At 41.6% G+C, this 27,139-nt stretch overlaps 3 protein-coding genes across 6 annotated transcripts in view; 1 reads left to right on the top strand and 2 right to left on the bottom strand.

Annotated features, from left to right (window-relative positions):
* Nucleotides 1-1,358: 1,358 nt before the first annotated feature.
* COQ7 (coenzyme Q7, hydroxylase) lies at nucleotides 1,359-5,721 on the bottom strand. The gene is made up of 5 exons (XM_013176764.3): nucleotides 5,443-5,721; nucleotides 4,321-4,435; nucleotides 4,070-4,209; nucleotides 2,604-2,672; nucleotides 1,359-1,958 (listed from the first exon to the last, which is right to left on the bottom strand). Exons 1-5 carry the CDS (start codon nucleotides 5,704-5,706, stop codon nucleotides 1,881-1,883), a joined length of 666 nt encoding a protein of 221 aa, XP_013032218.2. The 5' UTR covers nucleotides 5,707-5,721; the 3' UTR covers nucleotides 1,359-1,880.
* Nucleotides 5,722-6,067: 346 nt separating this feature from the next.
* On the bottom strand, nucleotides 6,068-21,325 carry TMC7 (transmembrane channel like 7). The gene is made up of 16 exons (XM_048060434.2): nucleotides 21,150-21,325; nucleotides 20,647-20,881; nucleotides 17,858-18,006; nucleotides 17,329-17,496; nucleotides 17,048-17,133; nucleotides 16,378-16,523; nucleotides 15,754-15,901; nucleotides 14,009-14,179; nucleotides 12,691-12,848; nucleotides 11,652-11,766; nucleotides 11,041-11,138; nucleotides 10,553-10,736; nucleotides 9,571-9,701; nucleotides 9,125-9,280; nucleotides 8,285-8,363; nucleotides 6,068-7,219 (listed from the first exon to the last, which is right to left on the bottom strand). The coding sequence occupies exons 1-16, from the start codon at nucleotides 21,214-21,216 to the stop codon at nucleotides 7,160-7,162; spliced, it is 2,151 nt and encodes a 716-aa protein (XP_047916391.1). The 5' UTR covers nucleotides 21,217-21,325; the 3' UTR covers nucleotides 6,068-7,159.
* A 2,492-nt stretch (nucleotides 21,326-23,817) lies between these two features.
* The window catches only part of TMC5 (transmembrane channel like 5), a 28,080-nt gene continuing 24,758 nt past the window's right edge, over nucleotides 23,818-27,139 (top strand). For 3 of the 4 annotated variants that reach the window (XM_048060401.2, XM_013177177.3, XM_013177174.3), the window contains exon 1: nucleotides 23,818-23,955. The gene's annotated coding sequence lies outside the window, so the exon portion shown is untranslated. The other variant, XM_013177176.3, reaches the window with a different exon arrangement.

Here is a 27,139-nt window from a genome sequence, read left to right as displayed (position 1 = left end):
TAAGGTAAGAAATTCAAGAGATTTAACTTTTGTTCAAAGAACTGGTCAAGCCAGGAAGACATCTTAAGTTTAACAGGCACTACCTTTAATAAATTCACATTTACATGCCTATTGCTCACAACTGTCTGAGGCTCAGGCAAGAAGAATGAGAATGCCTTAGAGCTACCCTGCTATTATGTAGTGCCTGAAAAAACAGTGATGTAGCTTTGAGTTCCTTACGTTATTCCAGTGGATGTGCAAACCAGTCATTGATAGAGAACCAAATACTACTTTGTTTAGACAATGTAAATAACATCTGCAGTTTGAGTATAACCAGGCCAGCCTTGCGATGGTTTGATAGAAATTATTCTCAAAGAATGTACAAAGCGTCAGTCATAATAAATCTTACAGGAGTTTCTATATTAAGATTTTTCTTTCAGTCTAAGCTCCTTTACAAAAAAGGGAAAATAATCCTCTTGAAGAAGTCTTTCATGACAAATTACACACTGATCAGTACCTACAAACACTAACAGAACTACTCAAAAAGGCAAACTCAGAGAGGTACCTGGATTACATACTGCCTGAAAGCTTACCGAGCACACTGATACAGGATGTTCTGGGTTCCTGCGCACACCTCAGCATTGCTTCTCCTCCTCTGGTCTCAAAGCAGCTACAACGTCAGTACATAGAACTGGTCAGCAACACAGGACCGGAACCATCGCACAGCAACTCAATAGAACGACTTAGCTTCAATATAATTGTGTAGATTTGCCATGGCATGGTGGCCCCGTTCCTTATTACGGTAATGGGCAACACTGCTACTGTTTTATTTCTTGGTTTCTAGTTCCTTCCTTTTCCGCTAGGTTTTCATCCATTACGTCCCACATCCAGAGCTGACCTGTTCAGTTACGCCTGGCTAGTACATTGTTAAGACCCAACAACCAAGGGATACAATCTTGCAAGAAGTCCTTTTCATCCCTACTAGTTTAAGACATACTAATTCCATTGTACTTTCATCATCTCATTAGAGTTTAGCAGAGCAGATATGCAAAATTCTGTCTTGTGCATTCCCATCGGTCCATGGCAGGATATCAGCAAGAAGCATGCAGAAATTGTTTGAAAGTTGAGAAAGCAACAGCTTTCTATTCAAGAACCACTGAAGACTAGACTAGAGGCAAAGATAATTTTCTCTTACAGTTTTCAAATTTAAGTGCAATTCCATAGGTGCTCCAAGTTGCTCTCTCCTGCTATATACACCCATATAGTGCACACACTCAGGACAAATTCAAGGGAAGAAAAACTTCAATTAAAAAGAATTCAGAACTGAGCCAATAGAAAACAAAACAAAACAACAAAAACCCCACAAACAAGTCTTCAAATAAGAGTCTTATAATAACAATCTTTATTCAAGAGAAACTGAAAAGAAATACTTACTAGGACTTCATGTACTTACCCTGAAAATAGAACTCAAGAATATGCTACTTATTAAGTATTAACCATTTTAAAATGAGCTAATGAGCTCCAGCTTATTTCAAGAACGTATAAATTTGAAGGCAACAGAGAAGATAGTTACCACTTTCATACATGTATATGTTCTATATACCCATACTCTCTATACACACATATATATAAATCATGTATATACAACATATTTTACTGCCACCTTGTGAACAGTTCCTGAATAAGGTTTACGTCACATAGACCCAATTCTATCATCATTCACATTCAGCTCAACTGACTTTAGTGTAGATACCTTTTGAACAAGTACTCAACGTGATAGCAGAATCAGGTGTTTAATGAAGAACATTTTAAAAGCCTGAATAAAATAGATTTTAGTCTTCCACAGTTTTCATAATCTTTGGCTTCACAGTTTATTGCCACAAACAGTATGGAAAATATCACTAAATTCTTTCTGATAAAAATATTGCAGCTTTGCATCCAAGCTGTATTACTGTCTTCAGAACAGGATAAGCTGGTGCCTGTAAAACAATGAATAAAAGATTAAATGCACCTAGTAGACTGGTGTTGTCTTTGAACTACATCTATCATAAGGAATAGTAAACATTTTTAAAAATTCACCCATATTTTAGCCTAATCTACCCTAGAGAAAACCAAATAAAAATTAATTCTAAAGTAATGATTCCATTTCACTACGAATATGAGCCAAGAGGAAAAACAAGTGAGGAAGCTACAACTTCCTCCTCTGATATTCAGGGGAGCACAGAATTTACTTCAGTATTTCACCCCTTCTATCGTAGTTGTGTTTATCAAGATGGTGCCTCAATTTTCCAGCTGCATTAATAGCATTTATTAGCCGTATTTTAAAAAATATTTAATCCAAACTTAAATAAGAACATTATTGTCCATAGGACAAGTCTTAAGAAAACACAATCACTAGCACTTGACATGAGTTTCAACAGATTCAAACTGTTCTAGAAAAATGAAAGCTCTAAGATGCCGTGCTATGTCAGCATTTTCTTATATTTATCTTTAGAAAAGAATATCAAGCCCCTTATTTTCTATTTCTCAAAGAAAAAGCTGTGTCACAGTCACTGAATAAGGAAGACAAGAGTGTCACACCTAGATCTTTGCTAACAGCACCCATCAGTTAACATTGTACTTACTCCCTCGGCATCATGTTCAAGCCCAATGTCATGGTGCTCCCGTTCATCATCCCGAAATTGCTTTATTATCTTAAAAAAATAGCAGTTAATTAGTAAATTTACTTTGCAGAGAAATCAAGGCAGCTAGAATACAGAACTACATCCCGCTGGCCATTGTATACACCGGGGCTGGCATCTGAGGCCCAAGTCTCTCAAAAGCTTCTCAAAATCCTAAACCTCCAATTGGCCAAGAAGGAGATTATTTACAGCACCCCTAAAACCTATTCAAGTGTTCTAAAAATTCTTTAGAAAATTAAGCTACGGTTTAGTATATCACTGTCTTTTTCGACGTTTTAAGAAAACCTGTAGTCATAGTGACTTGTAACACTAATTTCACACATACAACAGTTACTGACAATTTAATTAACAAAATTGAAGTCCCTGCCTTGCCAGACAATCAGTAACAGTGCCTTCCTGTAACTCCACAGGGCTTTTGTCCATTTTAGTATACTCTAAAGAACACTATTTTTCTCCTCTATTTTTTCAACTAGTGCAAAAAGGTTTAAAGAATTTCCTCTTGAGATACCTACAGATAATTAGGACTGCTTAATAATACGCTCAGAATTTACACTCAGGTGCTGTCCCTGCCCAAGGGGTTTGCCTTGGTTTTACCTTCATTACTGGTCCTCCTCATACTGACACTGTGAATAATTTTGCTGTTTGATTTTTTCCTCTGTATTTCACACTCAGTTCTTAGCCCTTATTTTCATGGGCAACATTTTCCTCACATGCATCAGCACAATTTGATTACTTCCAATCCTATTTCAGTATTGAGACAACAATTTGGAAGGATGCAGTCTTGGCTAAACATTAAACTAAGCACAACTGAACACAGCAACAGTCAGCAGAGAGCTGGAAATCTGCACAAAGGCCCTAGAGCAAGCTCCCACCATCCAGAGCACAGATGAGGTGAACATGCAACACTTGAAAGCCTCTCATAAGCACTCTACAGGAGTGTGTCCCACATTGATGCTGGAAGTACTTGGGAACTAGTTCTCTTGCAGAGCTAACAAACATTAGCTCCGTCCGTGCTCTGAAATGTTCAAAACTAGACATAGTCATATGCAGTATAAGCAAAATGTTACTATGCAGTCATGCTTTTTCTTCTTGTTTTCCTCTAAACCCTTCCTTTCAATTAAAAGTAATCAAAATTTAAGTACAATTCTCCCAATCAAACGGAGAGTGATGAATTAATGAAAGCATGCTGAAGCTAATCTTACATTTTAATCTTGTTCCTCGATCAATTTAGTGTCGCTGAAGGAACAGCCATCCTTTTATCCTAATGTTTCTATTGACTTTGGAATTCCAAAACGACAGAACAAAGAAAGATATGCTGCAAATTCAGTCAGCATATTGTTTTCTGAGTCAAGTCACGTTATGTAGTTCAACGAATTTGTTATGCTAGTTTTCAAGTCATGGTTAAATACCTGCAACAGCTCCTTGTACTTTTCTGGATCTTCTTCCATAAGAGTTCTGATCTGGCTGTTATAGTGATCCGATATGCTCTCTTCCACTGCCACTGTGCAAGCCATCGCACCTTTCTTTCCAAGTAAAGCGCTTCCAGCCCCTGCGATTGGGGTACCAAACATATGCAAACCATGAAATCTGAAACAATGTGAAAAATTTAAGCACTTAAAAATTTCATAAAGCAAAACCAGCAACAATATGACAAACTCACCTAAAACAAAACCTGCTACATTCCAGAAAGGCAGCAAAACAGTAGGTCGAACTCTGTAGGCAATCATTAACTCGTTAAACTTTTTCAAGTGGTCTTTTTCTTGATTCCACATTTGCTGCAACAAAGAAAAATCACAGTAAAGCATAAGACCAAAACAAAAAAATTAAACATTTCCAATAAAGCTAATAAATGAAAGAGTAAACTAAACAGCTGAGGTCACACACTATGACTGTAAAGGCAACACTATTCACATCACAAAAAGGAAATGGGCAAGATGGGGAGGTGAAGAGCCAGCAGTATGCACTTGCAGCCCAGAAAGCCAGCTGCATCCTGGGCTGCAACAAAAGAGTAGTGGCCGGCAGGTCGAGGGAGGGGATTGTCCCCCTCTGCTCTGCCCTTGTGAGGCCCCACTTGGATCACTGTGTCCAGGGCTGGAGCCTCCAGCACAAGAAGGATGCAGAGCTGCTAGAGCAGGTCCAGAGGAGGCACACAAAAATGATCAGAGGGCTGGAGAACCTGTCCTATAAAGAAAGGCTGAGAGAGCTGGGGCTGTTCAGCCTACAGAAGAGGGGGGAACCTCGCTGCAACCTTTCAGTACTTAAAGGGGACTTACAAAAAACATGGAGAGCAACTCTTTGCTCAGTCGGATAATGACATGACAAGGGGAACGGTTTTAAACTAAAAGGGTGGCGATTTAGATTAGAGGTTAGGAGGAAATTCTTCACTCAGAGGGTGCAGAGGCACTGCCCAGGGAGGCTGTGGATGCCCCATCCCTGAAGGCATTCAAGAGCAAGTTAGATGAGGCCTTGAGCAACCTGCTCCAGTGGGTGGCGTCCCTGCCCGCGGCAGGAGGGTGGAACAAAACGATCTCTGAGGTCCCTTCAACCAGAGCCGTTCTACGATTCTCAGCTAAGACAGTTATAGCCAACATAAGAGTTCTTTTTACGTTCCAAGCGTTTTGTCAGAGCACCGCGACAACACGCTGCTATTCCCCTACCGAACAACCCCCCCTTCTTATAAACCTAACCGCCGACTACAAGACAGACAGCCGCGGCGCTCGGGGAGCCGTGACCTTCCCCGGGCGGCTGGGGGCGGGGCGGGGGCTGCCTGCGGGGCGCCCACCTGAATGACGGGCCCCACGGCCGACCGGCCCAGCACCGCCATCTGCCCGGCGTAGATGCGGTTGGCGCCGTACTCCCCGGCGTGGTCCACCCGGATGATGCGGTCCACGACGGCCTTGTTGATGCCGTCCGGGCCCGCCCCGGTGCTGCGGGGCCTGGGAGCTCCCCCCGCGGCGGGCCAAGGCCGCGGCGTCCCCCCGATCCCCCCCCGGGGCCGCCCCAGCGAGCGCCGCAGCGCCGGAGCCAGGGCCGCGGCCGCCGCCATTTTGCTGACCCCGCCGCTTCGCGTCGCCAAGCTCTGACGTCATCACCGCGGGCCGGCCTCCCGCCGCCCCGTCCCGCTCTCCCATTGGCTACTCGGCGCCTCCGCATTGGACAGCGGGGCTGTCAGTCAGAGGCGGCGTCTGCTGGTTGCCATGGGAACGGGGAAGGCGGGCGGAGGGGGGAGAAGGCGGTGCTGAGGGGACGGGGGCTGCTGAGGGGGCGGCCGCGCCCCGCGCCTGGGCGGGAGGCGGATGAGGGGTCCGGCCCGCCTCACCACAGCCAACGGTACGAGGGGGAAAAATAAATATATAAAACCCCACGGCGTCAACGGAACTTTTCTTAAAAATAAGTCAGCCACTAGGTTTAAAAAGAAGACTCATTTATTACACGTTAATTTCTTAGAAATGAAGACAGAGAACATCACAAAACATTCCATAAAACAAACGTCGTATCTCATGTCAACTACCAGTGTCCTGACAGAAATTTCAAGTTATGTACACATTCTTTACACAAGTTCTTGAGAAGAGCAATCTTTAAAAATAGTAGGCTACCTAGAAACAGTATTCTGAGTCACACAGCTCCGTCACCTCAATTAACTAAGAATTTAAAGGATACTGGCATATAAGTTTTTGAATGCTGTATTTTTAATTACAAATAGCATAACTCTCAAATATTCACAGTTTAGAACAAGAAGAGCAGGCTTCAAGACATCTGTACACGAATGAAGACAAGTAATAAAGCCTTACACATGTTAAAAAAGGCTACTCCATGCCCGTGAGACTGGCAGCGAGGACACCCCTTGGTGACCTGACAGCTGCCGGTTTCTCCCTACTCACAGTTTAGGCAGAACTCTCCTCTGCTGGTTTTCTCTAAACCATTTTATCTAGTGTTCAACTGGCCTGACTGTCTCAGAGCAAAATAAATATCAAAGTCTCTCTAAAAATTTACAAAGCTGATTTCAAACCCATTACATGTTTCTTCTCCTATGGACTATTTCAAAATGCAGACATTAAGTCACTTTGCTTTGGTTTTATAAGATAAGTGAGTAGGAAACATGTAAAATCACACCTCTCCCCTCACCAGTTCTTAAAGCATAATTCATAAAAACAGTACAAACTTTTTTAAAAAGTTTCAATTCTGATTATATTTTACCAGAAACACCTGAAAAAAACAGGGACTTATCATAAACCTTAACAGCCTTGAAATTGCAGCACCAGTAAGTGTCCTACTGTACAATTTTTGGACAGGTCTAACACAGTACAAATAAGCAACATTCCAGTCTTGGAAACTTTAAGGCCTACTAGCATAATCAACATGAAGAAGTATTCATGACAGAGAATGCAGTGCCACAGTGCCAGTCAGCTTCGCAGTTTTCACATTATGCCGATCTTATCTTCTTACCTAGTGATTCCAGGAGTGTCAGGAAGTCAAGTTCTTCTGGCTTTTTGTGGTTTTCAAGTACACTTCTGAGCTTCTGTTATTTTTCTGATTAGGAACAACTTGTCACGACTCTCCTGGAAAGACAGAATACAAAGTACACTCTAGATAAAAAGAAGTACGTTACCTATATACAGCTTATTTCTTTATTAGGAATAAATTGGTACTCTCACTACATGGTACTCTAATTAGCAGTTAACAACACTCTCTCACCTGCCTAAACAATTTTAAGTTTACAATGGTTTTGAATTCATTTACCTCACATTAACAGTTCTGCTTTGGGTCTAGTAGAAACATCTGACCTACTCAAAATCTTTGAAACTGTACTTCCGAGAAGCCTAACAACAGTGAGCAAACAAAAATAAAAAGCAAGAGCAGCAAGGCTTTTGCTCCTAAATCCATTATACTCTTCAAAAATCTCTCTCCAGCACACTGTTTTTCTAAGGACAGATTGTTAAGTGTCATATCTAAAAGAAGCACTTCGCAAAACCCAGATTCTTCCTTAAGAAAGTGAGCAATAGTAAAAAGGTTAGATTTGGACTAGAGCAGTTTGCAAACACTATCAAACTGGTAGATGGCAACAGATTTTGATGATGGCAAATAAGTATATCTACGCTAGTAACATTCTCCAGAAGACTAGTTAGTGGTGATTTACTCCACCTTGAGTACCTGTTGCAGGTAGTGCTGGGACCCACACTCAGGAGTAAGACTGGATGTGACAAAATAGAAATATAGGCCTGGAGAGAAGGGTAGTGAATTAGGTGATTGTGACAGTAGAGAAGGAAACAGAGACAGAGGTTGTATAAGATGGTGGAACAGACAGGAGCCACAAGGTCGAGGTTCTAGTTTGGCAGGAAAATACATGCATATGGGTAGATTTAAGCAAGACAACAGAAAAAGAACAGCGACACCACTTCTTAGAGGCTACAGTTGCAGCTAATAGCTAAGCAAACCAACTAGACTGAAAAATGCTTCTGTACTTCAGTTATTTTTCCCTTGTAACCTGCAAAACATTCTTCACTGCCTGTCCAAACACCAGATATCCAGAAGACTTTGAAAATTGTTGTTCCTCTGCATGCCTGATTACTGATACAACAAGGAAAATTTTGGGGGCACAGACAAGATAGTAGGTCAAATCTTACCATAACCAGTTGTTCCCTCAGCTGCTCAACCACTCTTTTATGGGCTCCAGCCAAGGCAATAAAATAGAACATAATAAGGCTGCGAACAACAAACCAACATTAAACTTTAGCATCATACAAAACAGAATTGATCAGACAAAGGCTGTTGTGGATCAGAGGAAATATTGTTTTGACCATATGAGAAAAATACTGGGGAAATAAAAATAAATAAAAATAAACACAGAGCTGGGTTAGGTAGGGCATAGCTCTGCTCAAAATCACCCGTGAGATATTTGTGTTGTCTGGGATAGAACTCTAGGAGATGTAGAGGCAGGGCCTCTACCAGATTTTACAGGTTGTGTTCAGACAGACCCAAACACACACAAAAAAGAGGGCTTGATTTTTCCTGTGTACACAGCAACAGGTTCAATTCAGGAGAACACATTCAGGAGAAAAGGCTGGGTGGAGTCTGAGGTAAATTGCATGGTTTCTCAAGTATAGAAGTTGAAGAAAATACTTGAAAACAGTCAGATTAAACTGAAATGAAAAAAAAAATCCATTTAAACACAAGAAAACAAACAAACAAACACCATATTACAGCAAGAGCAACCAAACACTGGAAAAGGTCGCTCAGAGAGCTTGTAGAGTCTCGCCTTTTAGCAACATTCAAAACCCAACTGAACAAAGTACCTGACAAACATGAATAAATGGCAAAGACAAAAGAGCTGATGCTTCATAGGTACTTTGATGCCTTTGACTGCAGATGGACAATATGGTCCAATAATTGTTTGGTATCAGTTCAGTAAGGAAGGAAATGAACCATGCAGCTACATGACTAGATCAGGTCTTCTCACTACTCACCAGACAACCATAAAAAAGGGTACTGCAAAGGCTTCTGATGCTATGCCATTAAGGACCTTCTGTAGACCTGTCGGAAACCCGAGTATTGTATCTGGAACAACTGCCCACGAAGTGTTAAAATTCCTGAATGGCCCACATGCTTTAGAGGAGGGGATACTGTCAAAAAAAAAAAAAAAAAAAAAGAACAGAAAGGAGATGCTACACCAAAATGTAAAGACAAAATAATCCAACACAAGCCCAGCGCCTTGTTGCCAATGGGGTAAAAGCGTACTTAATCTTAAACCCAGTAACCTTTGTTTATATGGACTACATAATAATTTGATTTCATTATATGCAAGTGTATTTTATTCTAATTTATCATTACAAGTGTATATGGTGTCTGTTTTCTAGGGAAATTACAACCTTAAAGCAAATACCAACTTCGTAGAAGTTAAATTGCCACTTACTGTGCTATGCTGATTCCCAAAGGGATAAAAGCCAAGACGAGCCCAATCAACAGCACCACCAAGAAGAAAAAATTGGAACTCGATGCTCTGATAGGCCTACCTGGAGGCTTACGCGTATGTATCAAGCTGATCTGGAGAGGAAAAGGGAGCAAGACTATTGCCAGGTACATCTGTCTACATACATGCAAATATACCTCCCCCACCAACTCTATTTTCCCATCTTCAAATACACTACCAGCTAGCAGGTAACCATCATTCCTTTGATGGACTGAGAAGGGGTAAGACAAAAATGATTTACATTCTAGTATAAATCATCATCTCCTGTTTTGTGGAAGGGTTTGATCCAGAGAGCCTCACACACTTGCACAGAGCCAAATGACATCAGACATATGGTATATGATCTATGGCGCAGCCTTTAGTTTTGATCTGCTAGAGCTTCACTGAATATCTCCCCTCTTGTCAAAATTAATGAGATTGATATGAAATTGTTGCACAGAAGGAGATGTCTAATCATAGAGCAAAGCTTCTGATACTGAAATCACATCTCATATCTAATACATCTTCCATTTCCCATTTTGCTTCCAAATTTGTAGCAGCTTGGCAAAATTGTGTCCAAGTTCAAAGCTCTGTTGACAGTAAACACTTTTTTTTGCAATGATTTGTTATATATTATTACCTTTACTATAAAAAGATATTCTTTTAAAAAAACATCATGAATTATATTGATGATGTAGTCATTAAGGTGCTGTTTTGCTTGATCTCAAAGGAAAATTCTACCTTGTCTTAAAAGCAAAAAAAAACACACAAAAAATGGAATTCTATTACCTCATTTCCAATATACTGCATCCTTGTTTTTTTGTTTTGTTTTTAAGGTTTTGTTTGTTTTAAATCAACTAAATATCTGTATTGAAAACCAAACAAACAAAACAAAAGCAAACCACAGATGTGCTGCTCAATTTTATTTACCACACACCTTCATTACCTTTTTAACATAAAAGATGATGAAGTATTTTATAGTTGCTATTGCAGGAAGAAGTGGTGAAAAGAAGGTTCCAATCCAGCAGATAGTCTGTCCGTAAATGATTTCCAGGACATTGTCAGAAATCCCAAATTCCTGCAAACCACACCACTGAACTGGCTTCCAAGAGCAATGAGTAACTAATAACCTAAAAACAAACAAAACAAACATAATTAGTTCTAGAGCTTAGCTGAATTCTAACACATCTGAGATATCTGGAGTGCAGAAATTTAGCATTAAAGCATTAGACCACACAACATAAAAATGTCTAAAGAAGATTCAAATATCAAAAACTACTTCCATCTGAATAGCAAACAAGTACTCAAGTCACCAGAAACGTTTTATTTTAAATTTTGTAATTGAGTTAGAAATATAGGGAATTAATAATTGAAAAAAGAAACATTTCATAAATCATTTTTGCAAAAGCATGCTCAAAAGGCAGAGATACTTACATCCTAGGAAAGTCCATAAAAAGTGTCACAGCAAGAATTATCATGAAATCAAATATCAACAGCTTATACATTTCTTGCCCAACTGCAGACTCCCAGCACTATAAAAGCAAGTCAGGAAAAAACAGGATTATAAGTCTAATAACAAATGGGGAAAAAAAATCTGTCAATCACTACAGCAATACACTTTTCAATCAGTTAACATCAATAAAGTTCAAGTTGTATTAATTGCATTTCTAGAGCGTTTAAGTGTTTTCAGAGCTTCCAAGCCATGCTTTTTGTCTGTTTTTGAAGACAGACAATTTGTCTTACTGAAGCAAAAAGACAGTAACACAACCGTCTCCAAAACACAGCTACCTCAAATAAACTTCATGTCAGTCAGAAAGTCTGAGATAAAAAACCTGTCATTGGAATAAGATAATCGGAGTTTTAGACAAATGGAAGTTGTATGAGAATTGTACTGGTTTGCATTAAGCAGTAAGAAGCAGCACTAAGTACAACACGAATGACAAACTCAAGTCCAAATCTGAATACCTCTAAACAGGCAAGTCTCATGGAAAAAGAATCTTTGTTTTTAATCATCTGAACTTGTGAATAAAGATAAATCTGCTTACAGGATAAAGTTCATAATTGTATCCACAGGCCTTACAGCTGTCATTGGCACAGTGGATCTGACTCCACAGCGAGAACAAGAGAACACCAATATTGGCCAACCGCACAAAGACACACCTGGAAGAAAAGCAAAACCCAATTTTAAACGTACCAAAACACAGCCATTCTGGCACCTGACTCAATTTGCATAGGAGCCCAACAAAGCTGCACAGAGCCCAGAATGCGAGAGCTTTAATAGAATAACCAAACAGATAAAGCTTGCTTTCTTTAGTAACAGGTTAAATCACTTTTCACCTTCAGGCTACAGTCCCTTAGTTACTTTTCACAGTATTGCTCATAGATCAGTCCTTTAAGTTGTTGTTCTTCAACCCACAGTGGGCTGCTATTCTCTCAAGTACACTTTGAGAGGCCAGACGACAACTCTGTGTGCAGCATTTTCCTCTTAGGTGGCTTCAGGCCTTCACAGACAATAAGCCACATCGGAAATAAAAAGCACAGGGGCCTGACCAGAGTTCAGATGCTTCAGTCTGGATCTTACCACCTTCAGCTGCCAAATTCCAGTTCTTCATGCTGTCACTTTAAGGTATCTTTTATCCCCAAACTTTTACCTTCTGCCTTGAGCTGCTGTACAGCATGAGTGAAGCTGGTTGCTGTGCGCACACAACTGCTCATCCAGGGAGCTGCTGCACATAAAGCAGTGTGAATTGACAGCTCTGCAGCCAGCACTTCCCTAGTAATTTCCCTACAAACTTTCAGATTGTTGAAGATGTCCAGATCACACAGCTAAATGGAACAGAGAGAAACTTGGACACTAAATGGCTGCACTGTACTGTCACCAAAGAGGAGATTGTTTCCAGATTTTACATGAATACTTCCAATGAAACTTAAGTCAAACAATGCCTGCTTGGCTTACAGTGCCCAGGCCCTCCATTGCAGGGTGTCCAACCTCTCTGTGTCTTGATATTGGAATGTTTACAATATCTCTAACCTCTCAAGAACAAGTTGTTCAAACATCCCAGGCTACAATAAAACCATCTTTACCTCAGCAGTGTCAGCTTGATTTCAAAGGCTGGTGAGTAATCTTCAAATCTGATCAGAATTGAAAAGATCTGAGGAGCAATGAAGTTGGCCAATGTGATCACTATTGAAGGCAAATACTGAACTAAGAGATTAGTCTGCAAGTCCGCATCGTTGCTGTTCTGTACAAGAAGAGATGAGAGAAAGATGACACTACATGCACAGATACGTTTCTGACATTGTGCTCCTTTCAGATACCTACCCAGAACTCAGGTAGCACCTTTTTTGTCTTCAGCTTCCTCCTATATTTAGAACAAGCCTGACCACTGCCGTTTCTGCAGTTTGCTGCTACGCACCCTTGCTTTCTTCTCCCTTCCTTCTGCTATGAATATTTTAGTGCTTCCCCAAAGCTTCTGTTGAAGAGGCTGTTTTCACCAAGGCTTGCATCTGGCCATATCGCCTAGCCTAGCACTAAATCTAACAGCTTTTAGACCTATGCCAAAATGCCAACACTTTTCAAGTTATTCTTACAGGTGCCAATCAGCTCCCTGACTTTCCCGTCATTTTAACAAGCTCCTCTACCTAATAATTTAGGCAAAGTCAAGATATCAACCCTTATACATAAAGCTCCATTTCTATTAGGATCCTTTAACCCTGGGGTCCTACAGAGAACTCAGATACTGTTGTGAAACTGTTAAACTGCTGGTTGCTCATGCTGTTCTGCTTCTGAATCGCTCTTCCTATTTGTTTGTCCTGCCAGGGGCGAACATGCTATCAACTGTATTCCTTACACTACTGATGCAAGAACCTTTTCTTCTGCAAAGCGCTCCCTGCTCCAAGACTTCCTGTCTCACCACACAGCTGTAACTCAAGCCATGACACAGATCATAATCTTTGCTCTCCCTTTCCCTTACTGTTTGTTTTTGCAGCTGAACACTGAACCAGATCAAGAAACTGACCATAATGAAGTTTGTTTTGACCCAGTTCCCTGAGTCAGATCACTGCCCAGACACACAAATGGTTGTATAGCAGATAACAGATGTGAGAACAGTTACATGGCAAGGAAAGTGAGGGTTGCTTTTCTTTTCAGCTGCTTCCAAGGCACTCGAGACAGAAGCCTTTGTATCAAAGGAAGACATCGTTGTGTTTTTTGTTGCACATGCTTCTTGATCCTTCTCACTCTCTGCTACTAGTTAAGTACAGGCCTTTTAGAAAGCAAGTGTTTTCAGATCCATTACGTGAAAGGTGCTATATTAAGATACTTGACTCTTTCACAACACTTCCTCTTACTCTAATCACCAAACTCAATTGAATCTGTCCTAAGGTCATGTCTGATACTTACATTGGATTTTTCTTGAGAGAAGACAGTTGCTCTATAAATAGAGTAAAAACATCCCGATAAAACTGCAAGAACAATTATATTTAGAAATATTCTCAGAGAGTAGATGCGTAGCTTTTCTTTCACTGTCCTGTCAGCTATTTTTCGTTTAATTCTTTCTTCCTCCAAGTCTGTCTACAAACAAAAGAAAAATAATGTGTCATTTTTTGATGCAGCATATAACTTTTGACACTATATCTTCTACTTCTGGGATGTTCTGCCTCTGTGATATACAAATCTATAGCCTGTTCTAGGAGGGTCACTCCACAGCCTGCCCAAATGGACTGAACTGAGAGTGCCTATTCATTGCCAGAAACATGTCCACGCAGGAATGGGAGCTCCCTGTGGGAGCCCAGCGTGGTTTGTCTCCTCAGTCTGGGGGCCCCATAGCCAAAGACAAGCATCCTGTAATCCTATTACCTCTACTGTATTAGTAACGTATCTTCTTGATAAAGACAACTTGTCTATTTTGAGAGACTGGTCTCAGATAGCCTGGTACTAAACTCTGAAACAGGCCGTCCCTCTCATCTCCATAAGGTGAGTTATGACTCAAACTTGTTCTACTCTGTGAAGGACAAGTGGAAGCTGACACAGAGAAAAACAAGCCCAGCCTGGAGAAGCTAGTCGAGTAAACTTTGTATGTTTCATCTTAACTCCTGAAAATGGAGTACTGCCTGTGAAGGCAACATAACCTGGACAAAAACAAATTATCCAGGTATTTTCTGAGGACTCATTTCCTTCAAAGAGTACTTCAAACAAAACAAAAATATAACAAAGAAACAGAACTTCAAATATTTCCTTCAAACAAAGGGGACAAACTTTTTTGTTTTGTTCTTGGTGGTGGTGGTTGGTTGTTTTTTTAAGATATGAGTTATTGAGGCAAAAATGCAGTAAGAGCCTGTCTGGCTCTGGCTGGAAGATTTAAAAAACAAAAACAAAACTCTGAAGACGGCAACTGAACTTTACAGGAGAGGAAAGCAACTCACTGTAATTTATGAAATCAATAATTATAGCTTTGTGGCTTGAGGTGGAAATATTTTTTTTAGAGGTCACTGTTTCACTACACAAACCTCCGCTTCCAGTGTACAGATGGGAAAGAAAAAAAAGGTAACCGGTTTCACCAAAAAAGCCTTTCAGAGCTCTCTAAAGATATTTGGGAAATTTATTAGCTCCCTCAGTGTTTTGAATGTGCACGTGTGTGAAAGACAACTAGTGAAAAAATTTTAGCATCTTCTTATGACAACAATGCACTGAATTTGTGAAGTATCCCTTCTGAATGTTATTCCTCTCCTAACAACTGCCTACCGCATTGCAGACTTACAATCCAACATATTCAAACTGACTCCTGACAGTAGAAGTTTTTTTTTTGCCCACAACTAGAATAGCTTTTCCTGTTTCATTACGTAGAAACTAACACAGGAAGCACGGTTGGAGTGTGAGGAAGAGGCAGATAAACAGCAAACAGGTTTGGCTTCAGTCCCCAGTGAATGGGGAAAGGGCCTTCAACATCAGTACCAACTCTTGTCATGTTACACCACAGTTCCAGCTACCTAGAAAGCATGCAAGAGGATGTGGTTCCCTGGTTCCCAGCATAAACTCCTTCAGTCCTTCTTATCCTTATTCCATTACCTACACAGTTACACACCTCTCTTTTTAGTCATCCAAGTTATATTAAACAGTAGTTGTAAAAAAATACAGTAGATTCTTACTTGGAGCTCATACTGCAAGCTGCGATGTTTTAGCCGTGCTGCGTTCAGATCTGTAATGCAGAAGTCCCAGCCTGCAAAGACTTTGTTACAGTAGCTCTGAAACTGATCTTCATCATGCACCAAACTCTGCTTAAATCCTGACACAGACCTAAGGAAAAACACAACTTTACTTCATTCATTAAAGACATATTTTAGTCACAGGGAACAAAAATAACCCAAAACACAAAAACCCTACAGCTCAAGCAACCTAGCTGAAAGTCTAAACAATTCCCTAAGAGCAACCAGGCACATTTGTATTGTATCATTGAGTTTCTTAGAAAATTTCAGCGTGTGGTTCTGCAGCAAACAAAGTCAACTGAGGCTAACGCAGGTTAATTCACTGTGCTGTTTAGCCACGGTCATACTTTCTCTTTTTACATATATAAAATATTGTTGGAGTTGTGTTCTCCTTACTCCCCGTTTCAGCTCCCCAAAAAACAGACAAAGGCTACTGTGGTGTTGCAACCTCAAAAGATTCTCCATTTCCATATAAAGCTGTTCTGTAATTCAGTGTTCCCTACAAGCAAGAACGCAACGTAAATTGTGCAACACATAGCAGTAAATGAAGTATACCAACATCTTCACCTTTTTATTATCCAGACAAGACTTAGTGCAAGGTAGGCAAATGTAGTCAGCAGGTATGCTAGTGGAAAGTTGTATCTCACGATACTGAGCAACGCAGCATCTATTGTGTAATAGCCATAAAACAAACTTGTTGTTTCTAGGAATCCCTGTGAGAAAATGCAAAGAACACTGTTAAAAAAGAATTTATAACAGTAGCAACAACTGCTCGGCTCAATCCAACCTGGTTTGAACCAAGCGTTTTGTACATTTAAAATTTCTGTTGGGGCCACAAGCAAGCTACAACAGTCTGTAGCTTCTAAATAGTGACACGCCTCTAACTGTCATGTGGATGCTACATACTTAAAATCCCTCCCCTGTCCAATCAAACAACACTGTGACAGGGACACTAACAAGCTACAGAAAGCATAAAAGGGAGGTATGCTCTAGATCATGTAACATTTAACAACTGGGAAAGAGAGCACAGGCTGCAGTGTGCAATGAAGCTTGACACTCAGTAAAAATCTATTTAAAAATGCCCTTCTCACAGGCAAGGGATAAATGCTAATTTTACCCAGTGATGCCTATGCCTTAACATTTTTCAAAATTATCAAAGCACTATTCCTTAGGTAAAATATTTTTGTGTTTTACATGTTATTTGAAACTTAAAGGAAAAAAAAATGAAATTACTTACAGTCCCAGTGAGCAAATCTTTGAGGTAAGTAAAGAAGTAAACAAGTCCCTTATTACCACTAGGTGTATAAACTGTGCAGACAGAGTCTGTTAAAAGAAAGGCAGGAAAAGTCACTCTAGTAGTAATGCCCACCAAACTGCAAGACCAAGTTAATTCAAGGATGACATGTTCTTACAGGAAACAAACAAAAAAACACAATATTTCTCTGTCCTGGTGGGTGAGGGAAAAGCTAAAGGCATACGGAAATCTTACAAACAGTAGTACATAGAGAAGACGTTTACCTGTGCTCTTTGGAGAAATTTTAGCAAAGCTACTGTTGAAAATTCCATATTTAGAGATGACAGTGGGAAGGGTAACAAAACCAAACATCAGGATAAATATTAAAAAATTCAGCAGGACCAGAAAACGGAGGAAGGAGAAGTAGGACTGGATGCCAGTACCAAATTTCCCTGGGAATAAAAGCAGCATGTGTATCACTAATTAAGATGATAAAGATCACTGAAAAGTACAAACAGATTAGAATTTCAGTTACACTAACAATAATAATAATAATAATATAACAGTAGTAAAGAAACATTACTAAAGCCAGTTTTAAGCACTGTGGGCTTTTAGAAATAGAAAAGGCAATGTGACTTTTTAATCACTTTCACCATTATATTTCTATCTACCCCATTTTATACAGTTAACACTTTCTCATCACCAGTAATAAGGGAAGCAGGTAACTGTTTAACCCATACAGGTACATCTGACATGTAAAACCACTAATAAAAGAGCAAGTTGAAAGAGGAGAAACCAAAAGAAGGTGAATACCTTCTATGCTGTGAATATCATGCCGCCAAAGCTGCAAGTAAGATAACGATTCCTTGATATCCTTGAGGACTTTTTTCCATGATTTACTACTAGTTCTTTTCCACTGATTCCATCCAGATAAATATTTTATATCGGCCTGCTGATAATCCCTAAGAAACAAGAAATACAATTACTGAGCACAAGAAATACTTTTTCATTGCATGTAACAGGACCTAGTGCAGAGGAGCCTGCCTGGAGCCTTCAAAGGGATATCGCAGTGCTAGCAGCTGGAGTAACGTACGCTAGCTGCCCCCATTTGTTCCTCTTCTTAACTGTGTTATCAGGTTAATTCAAATATAGCAAGTCCTCTCATAGAAAACACTTGCCTCTCCTAGAAAAAATAATCAACTTGACAATAGGACAACACAGAAAAAACACGTAGCTGTACTTCCTGGCAGGATCTTTGAGAAGTCGGTGTCAACAATCTCATATTCACAAATGGCTGGAAATGGAAGAGAAAATTCTTCAAAACTAACCAGTATATCATTACTAAGTTGCTCTTAAAATTTTTATCTCTATAAAGTATTTACCTTCCCTCTTTTCATGTTATAAATGCACTAGAAAACTAATCTTTTTGTTAGAAAATCAAGAAATCAAGAGATTTCAAAATCAGAATGAAGGTCAAAACATGTTGTGGAAAAAAAAAGTTAAAAAAAAACTTATCTAGAGCTATGAATAGGTTTAAATATTCCATTTGGGTTTTATCATTTTAGTTTTTATACAGTTCTGTGCATAATGTAAAACAAATGTTTTAAAAATGATTAACTTTTACTGGTTCTGTTTTCCTAAAATTCACTATAAACTGCTAACTCAATGACTTTGAAAAATTGTTTCTTTGCCAAATATGTACGGGTGTAAGCCATTCTAAGAATAAGCTGCAAACAAATGTCAAAGATGACCACAAATTGTCTACAATTTTTGGTGATTTTTCAATAATTCCCCATAGATTTTTATACAATCTGTGTATACATTTTCATTTTAAAAACTGCTACATAGCCAGCAACAGTGTCAAGGAGAATTCTGAGTGGCTCACTGCATTTTGTTCTTTAAGAAACCTTAAAAACAGACAGCCCCCCCGAAACATAGCTTGAAAACTGATTTGTTTGCAGCAAATGCTGTTCCAAAGTCTGACACCCCCGAAGAAGGGCAGCAGTTAAGTACCCATGAGGAAGGAGCACTAGAGCAGAAGACAAAGGCTCTGATTTTTTAATAGTTTGTACACAACCCTACTTATATGCATAAGTGACTCACTGAACAACAGCGTACTGTGTCACGACCACAGCTACTGCCACATGTGCTCTATGTTGACGTGGTTTCCATAACTTAAGGTGATATTAATTTAATTCCACTCAGCTGAATGTGAAATTAGGATTTGGATAGGAAACCTGATTAAACCCTGCTTGCAGCAATCAAAAAAGCAGCAGATGATCTCATTTTTAAGTGTAAATACTCACAAAAGGTTTCATTGTATGGAAACTACAGGCTACAGCATGCAATGTTTTAAACAAACACTTCACAGAACGATCTGGCTTGTGTTTGCATTTTAAATGCAGGCGTGGGCTGCATATTCATTCCAGACATTGAGTATTCAGCATTTATTATATCAAGCATTTTGTGTTGGCAGCTGCTGCACAATACACACACAATTACTGATCTGCGGAGGAGCCAAGGAGCCCCACCAGAATCCCATGGTGTTAGAAACTTGTAAACAAGCTCAGGACATCCCAACTCCATTGCTAACAAGCACCATGGCCACAGAACTGCAGTTCCTTTTTAATTGAGGAATCAAGCTTTATACACTCAACTTTAAATAAAATTTGGCGTATGGAGAATGTTCCTTTATCATGATCTAGATCTAGATCTGCAGCTCCTTGTGTTCCATCTGCAGGGTTAAGCTTTACTCTAGAGACAGGCTGCAAAAGTTGTTACCCAGGTCCAGCCACCCCTACCTGGTCCTTCCCATTTCCAGCTGCTCTTGCAAGCAATGGTTCTCTGTGGTGCATCTGTTTGTACTTTCACCTCTCCCCAGCTCATGACCACAACTACCAAGCACCTGATCTAAAGGTCCAAATGTGCCTAGACAGTAATGTTGTAAAACCAAGTAATGGACTCTCTCCCCAGAAGAGCTTTCAGGATAGCAGCAGGACAGGAGACGACAGGATACAAGCAGAGACACAGGCGGGGCAAAGCACACAACCCCTGGCTGAGGGTTACCACCAGAGGACAGGAACTGCTCACGGCAGAGAACAAAAAAGAAGGGGTGAGGAAAAGAAAAGGTCTCGAAACGTTCATTCCAGGCATAATGAGACACATCAGGGAAAGCACAGTGTATTTGAGAAAACTGGCAAAGGGACTGAGGAACAGCAGCAGACAGAGCAGAAAGGGAAGGGGCTAACCCTACTGACAAATGACCCTTAAAAGGGCAAGGCAACAGAAGGAAGTGAATCGTTTCAGAAGCCAGAAACATGTTTGTCTGCCGCAGGTAATGCGCAGTTCTGACTGTTTTCTTCCAGCTCAGCGGGTCAAATGCTCCTTAATGCCAGCCAAGAGTCCCCAGTCACACCTCCGCAGGTGAGGATATGACAGGGAGCCCTGTCTTGTGAGGGAAGAGCCTGGGGGACTTATTTTCAAAGCCATACCCCACAGGGCCAACTAAACCCCATTCTATTTCTGTCTCCCATCGTACGTGTATTACACATATTTAACAGCGTGTAACTTTTAAAAAACTCAAAAAACGCGTGAAGACTAACCTTAACCTCCTCTTCTCCGCGATGCTCAAGGCGTGCTCCCTCAGGGGGCGAGCGGCCAGCTCGGCTCCCTCGGGCTGCGGCCCCCGCGCCTCTCCGGCTCGGGGCCCCACCGAGCCCTGCGGGTCCTGGCCGCCCCCGGGGCCGGCCCGGCGCCTCAGCACGGAGCGGTAGCTGGGCAGCTCCTGCAGGAAATCCGCAGGTGCCGCCGCGTGCGCCTCCTCGGGGAAAAAGATCTCTGCGGGACGGAGGAAGCACGGCGGTGAGGAGCAGAGCTCGCTCAAAACATGGCACCCGGCCGGCAAGCCGGGAGGGCAGCCCTGTTACAGCCTCCGGCACCCCGGGGCGCTGAGGGGGGACGGGGGCAGCGCTGCTCCCTCACCCCGCTCCCTCAGCTCCCCGCTCCCTCACCACGGGCGCCCGCCGCCGCTCCGTCCCCACGCAGCCCTCACCCGTCCCGGCCACGCGCGGTGCCCGCCCGCCCCGTCCCGTTCCCGCTCCCTCACCGCCTCGGCCGCTGGGGCCGTCCGGCCCCCAGCCCGGCAGCTCTCCGGCGGCCCCGAACCCGCTCATCGCCTTCCCGGGGCCGCCCCAGCCCGGCGCTGCCGTTTCCGGGCGCTGCGGAGTCGTGAGGCGAAGGCTGCCGCGGGGCCGGGGCCGCTGGCGGGGCGGGGGCGAGGCTCCCCGCTCCGGGCCGCCTCCGTGGGGCGCCTCGCCCGAAGAGGGCGCCCTCAGGCTGGGCTGCGGGGGTTGGGGAGCTGAGGTTGGGGTCGTTTCACGTGCCTATCCCTATCCCCATCCCCGTCCCCGTCCCTGTCCCCAAGGGAACGGCTGTCCCCGGCTGAGGGCAGGGGGTGGTGGCGGCGGGGGGCTTCTCCTCACGTCCCCTGCCAGGCGGAGCCCCGCGGTGTGAGGAGAGCGGCTGAGGAGAGGGAGCTCGGCACCGTGGCTGAGGTATCGGGCTTCCCTCCCTCCTCGGCATCACTTTGGACGTTGAAAAGAAGGATTTCAGACTTTAGGGCATTAAAGTCTTTTCATTCCTCATACCCAAGGCTTACTTGGTGTAAGTAAGGCTTCATGTAATCACATGAAGAAACAAACGGCATATAGACACTAATAAAAACCTTTTTTTGGAGTGAAGTGAGGCCCAAACACCCCATGAGTGAGGGCAAGGCTGAGGCGCATTGGCTTGGAGATGGGTTTTGTTTACCTGTCTTCTGTTACTGGTACATGACAGAGCGAGGTGCAGTAAAAACTCCTTTAAAAATGATATTTGGTCAAGTCCTGTCAGATCATATGGCTGAACTCCCTACCTTGTTTGGAGGAATTCTTACCTTCGGTGTGAAAATGCCGTGTATGTGAGGAAAAGTGTTAAGTAAAATGAAACCTACAGTAGTTTCAACAGTGAGAAAAAGTAAGCAAAGCATTTCTGGCATTTCTTACTGTATTTTATTGGTAGTTAAACAGATAACTGGATTTTTCTGAATATTCCTCATCCACTTCCTGCAGTAGCTGTTAAAAAGAATCATCGTTAGGTTTCAGGATGATGAATCAGACATAAATAAGGAGGTTTTTTTAACTTCTCTCACCTATGCGTCATCATGTCAGGTATGTGATCTTCAAATAGATTTATTAGCAAGAAGAATCTATATGGCTACATCACTTTTCATAATAAAACCATAAAATGTTAATGATAAAACTGTAAGCTGACATCTAAATGTACTCAAAGTAATTTAGGTGTACATGTTTACGATTAATAAGTTGATGTATTACTTGCAGAGAAAAAAAGATACGGAGAATACTGAGATGTAATTAAAGACTAGTGACTTCCTTATTGCACTGAACTAATTTTCAGAAAAACATTTTGTAGATATTCATGTTTTCGTGCTGGTATATCTGTCTACAATATAACTAATATTGTCAATATTGCTTTTTGGTTTTATTCCTTTTCTTACCCCTAAGAATAAAAAGCAGAAAGGTAATATACTTGCTGATTAATAAGATTACCTTTCTGAAATGCTGTGAGGTAGAAAAGTGTTGAGTTAATGACCCTGTAAGAACAAATTTAAATAAAGATTGTACAAATTGAAACAAGATTAACTTTCCCAGGAATTTTGTGAGAACATTCTCTATTCTTTCTTTTTCACTAGAGAAAGCTTTTTAGGCACTTGGCAATGTTTCAGTTAATTTTGAGGATCACAGCAATTTTAGGTGTGAGAACAGGAAGAGCAGCACGCTGAGGAGATGTGAGCGGGTGATAGAGCTGGAGTCTGTCAGTCACACAGGGAGTGCAGCAGCTTCTTCTCTCGTGTTATTTGTCCAGTGTACCCTGTTCACAAAAGTAGCAATTTTTAGTCCGTGCTGAGCACAGAAGCCAGTGCCATATATTATTTCCCACAGCGCTGGAGATCCAACTGTTTAATTTAGCAACAACACGTTTCCAGGACATTTTTTCTTTCATATTCCTCTTCATAATGCCACAGCTTAAAATGGCTACTAAAGGTTCACAAAGTTCTTAGTGAGTGTTTAATTCTGGGGCTTCTTGTGTTCAACTACCCTGTTTTTCTCTGTGGTCTGTGCCACATGCAGGCAGCTCCCGGATCAGTATAGGAGATCTACAGACAAGTCCTCTGCAGTCACGTCAGGAATGTTGCTTTGGGCAAAACATAAAGTAGGACCAGGAAACTTCACCCAACTCTATGTTGAATGCACCTGGTACAGGATAGACATGTTTTACCCAGTTTAGGAGCTGGAAAAGCACCATCCATTCAGTAAAAGTGATCCTCAGGCATTACAACAGCACAGCTTCTGAACATGGAGCAAATTGGTTTGTTACTGATTCCCCAGTGGCTGGTAAGGGCATCTTTAGTCAAAAAAACAAACAAAAAAACAAACAAAACAAAACAAAAAACAGAGAGGTATGTATTATGCTAAAGGTGAAGAAATTCTGTATGTTCCATACAGAGTTCAGCAGCGTGAGGCTGGTATGAAATCCCCCACCCAGAAGCTGCTAAGTACTGCCAGCTTTAGTGTGAACTCACTTTTTTTTTTTTTTTTTTTTTTTACCACTAGATGAGCCTTCCTGCAATACAGGTAAAGATGCAAGGTCAAGATATTTCTTTCTCTCTGCTCTACAAATGATTAATCCAACAATCAATGTAAACACATCACGCGTCTAGAACTAATTACTTTCTGTCCCTTTGTTGCGTTGCTATTGCGATCCGAGCCAACAGCAAGGCACGCGTTAACTCCTGGAGGGAAGGCGAGTGCCTGGGAGATCAGCTGGAAATCAAGTGACGTGTTCTGTACCAGGTAAAGCAAAAAAACGATCGTTTTGCTCCTTCCCTCTCCGTAAGCCTCAGGAGCAGGACTTCACTGGAGGCGGTCCGGGGCTGCGGGAAGAGCCGGCAGGGTGTGGGACCCAGGTGCCTGCTGTGGGACGTGGGGTGGCCGGCAGCAGGTGAGGGGTCGGGGCTGCGCTGGGGTTTCAGTGGAGGCAGCCTGGGGAGCCCCCAGGGGACCCTCAGAGCCTTGCAGCGGCTCTCCGATGGTGGGGCTGGGCGGTGGTTTCTCTCTGCACCTTGGGCTGGAGGAGTCGCCTGAACGGCCAGACAGCTGGCTGCAGTTTTCTAAGCTCGCTGTTATTGTAGAGAGATATAAGTCTGAAGGCTGGGCTGCATGTGTGCTCGGGGATGTGCCCGGCTTCTGCAAGGTGGGAGGTGAGCAGTCACCTGGAGTGGTGTCCTCACCTTGGTGGCAGCCCAATTATGTGGCACCTCGCAGCTTCAGCTCCCCATTTGTCACTTAAGAGCTTCTGCTGGCTTCAGCTGGAAGGGTCGATCCCTTAGGGGATTGCCACAGCAATTTTCAGCCTTCCCTGATGTGTTCAGCGTGATGGGGTGTGCCATGCACCAGTCTGTGAGGGGTTGCACCAGCCGTGCTGCGATCACCAGCTTGCAGCGTAATGTCTGCTCTTGCTAGGTGCAGCTTGTGGTTTGGAGTCTGCTAGCTAGTGAATGGATGTGGCACTGCATTTTCTGAACAGCAGGTTGCGATTTTCGTAAATTGTAGAAGGTAAAGGGAAGTCTTTTTTTGTTTGGTTTGGTTTTGGTTTTGGTTTTGTTGTTGTTAAAGAGGCAGGGAAATCTCCCATTTAAGAATCATGTTCTTTGTGGTCTAGCATTCTGTAACACCCTCAAAACACACAGGTTTACTACTTAAACATCGCTCTCTTTTCCTTCAGTCCCAGCATTACTTTTTTTTTTTTTTCCCTCTTTATCCCATACCTACAAAGGTTTAAACTCTTCCATGCAGAAGATTATATCCAAAGCCCAATCTTTACATCCAAGATTCATTGCTAAACCTCTGTTCCTTTGAAACAGTCTTTGTTAAGCAAATTGCAAGGAGTCAGTTTTACTGGGTTGAGGCTATGCTAACTTCTGCTTCCACTGACCTTGTGTCACCACAGTCTCCTCTGCCACTCATGGGACTCAGTGGCCTGATCCTTTTCCATGTAGTAGTGTTACACACCAGTGTATAACTGAAGCTGTGCTCGAGAATGATGGCTCAGATGTGGGTGCTCTGTGAGTCCCTGCCCACATAGAACAGCCTGACACAGGACAAAGACAGCAGCAGACTTCCGTACTAAGCAATGTAATGGAAATTGCGTCCTGTTTTGGCCTAGCACAAAGCAATCAATTATTTTCCTTTATTCTTTTTTCTCCCTCATATTCTCACCTCTTTTATTTTTCTTTCTAGAGTAAACTTGTGAGACATGCATATGCTGGGAGATCTTTTTTTCTTGCCATGAAAGTGGTGAGGTGTTGTGGTGTTGCTCTATGGGCTGACATAACAGGCACTAGCACTTTGTGGAGATGTCCCTGTTCATAAATTTGTGAAAAAGACTCTAACTGTGACTTGTATAGTCCATAGCTTCTGTATGTTCACTAAGGAGTAGAGCCCTAATGTACTGACGCGTTACACTGTATTCTAATTTAGCTTCGCTTTGCCAGAAAAATAAGTAGTTTGTACAAAATTAATTGTCCAGCAATTTGAAAACTGCATGTAAGGCTTTTGAAGAGCTAGGAGAAAGCCGTGATGGAACTGACTCTCTGCTCTGCTCACTGGTTCTTCCCAGATGTTTTCTAGCTTCTTAGTTGACTTGCTAGAATATGGTGAATAGCTTTTGTTTTCCCTCAGGGTCATCATAAGTGCTAGCTGTGTAAATAGGATGAGATGACAATATCCTAACAGGAAGTTAAGCTAAAAATTACAAACAGAACAATAGCTTTTTGTCAGATCAACAAAATTGTGTGTCTTCAAAACACTGTTTTGACTTAAAATGACTGTATATGTAGTTTTCATAAGGTGAACTTGTGAATGAGACTCCTGTAACTGATACTGCTCATTAAAGTATAATTCGAAGGTTGCATTTAAACATAATAGGTGTCCATTGCACGTACAGAATAAACAAAGCAAAACATTGGAACTGTTGTAATCTGTATCTCCTGCCTCTAATACTCTAATAGACCAGGTGTAATAGGCTGTCTTTCCATGGAAAGCAGTAAAGTCAATGCCAAACAGGTGCTCAGGTGCTCTTGAAAACTGCTTCCTTTTTTTTTTTTTTTTTTTTTTTTTTTTTGTAACTAGACATTTCCTTCAGATCTGAGTAGCTGGTAGTTTTGATTAGTAGACAGACTTAACAAACTTGTTTTGCAAAGCAAGATTTAGTCCTCATATGCAAAGAAGGTGATAGTTTGTAGTTAGGAAATTTAGTCACAAGACTGACTTGCACAGGTATGAAGTGATGCTTGCCTTAGACTTTTTTTTTTTTCATGATAATGATCAGACAATGAGCTAGGTAAAGTTTTTCAAGTGTCACAAAAATAATGCAGAGTTCTGTTCACAGTTTCTTATTCTTGCTAATCATCTTTCCTCTGTCTGCCAGGTATACTGTTTTTACTCTTTAGTTCCCTATTCTAATTTTAGTAGTTAGGTACATCCCTGATTTCTCCTTTTCACCCAACGCTTAGGTTTCCCAATGGATTAAGTTGGCTACTTGAGGTAAGAAAATAAAAGCAACAGAGCATCAAAGCACAAGAGATTTGCTGTCAAAAGGATCTCTTAAGAGGGTCAGATAATACAATTAGATAATACAAAATCATCACTGTATGTGCTTCAGTCCATAACAGTTGTGATTGTGTGAGCCTTTTTAGGTGGAGGAGCAGGTATTTGTGTGCTAGATCAGGGAGAGTACTTTGAAGTACCCGAGTTTTAACCCATTTCCATTAAGCAAAAATTTTGAAGTGTGTGCCAAGTTCTCAAGACACTTAACTGGACACAGAAATTAAACTATATGCTGTAATAATTTTTTTTAATGTTTAAGGAGCATGTTTATTGTGAAGGCATTTAAACTCAGATAGAGCTGTAGAATTCTGCTTGAGACCTGCAAAGATTCAGTAGCTGTCAGTCCTTCTCCAAAAGCCTTATCTAAGCA

Source organism: Anser cygnoides, chromosome 15, assembly GCF_040182565.1.
Source record: "Anser cygnoides isolate HZ-2024a breed goose chromosome 15, Taihu_goose_T2T_genome, whole genome shotgun sequence".
Classification (NCBI taxonomy): domain Eukaryota; kingdom Metazoa; phylum Chordata; class Aves; order Anseriformes; family Anatidae; genus Anser; species Anser cygnoides.
The sequence above is the reverse complement of the archived record's forward strand: the minus strand, read 5'-3'. Positions and strand labels throughout refer to the sequence as shown.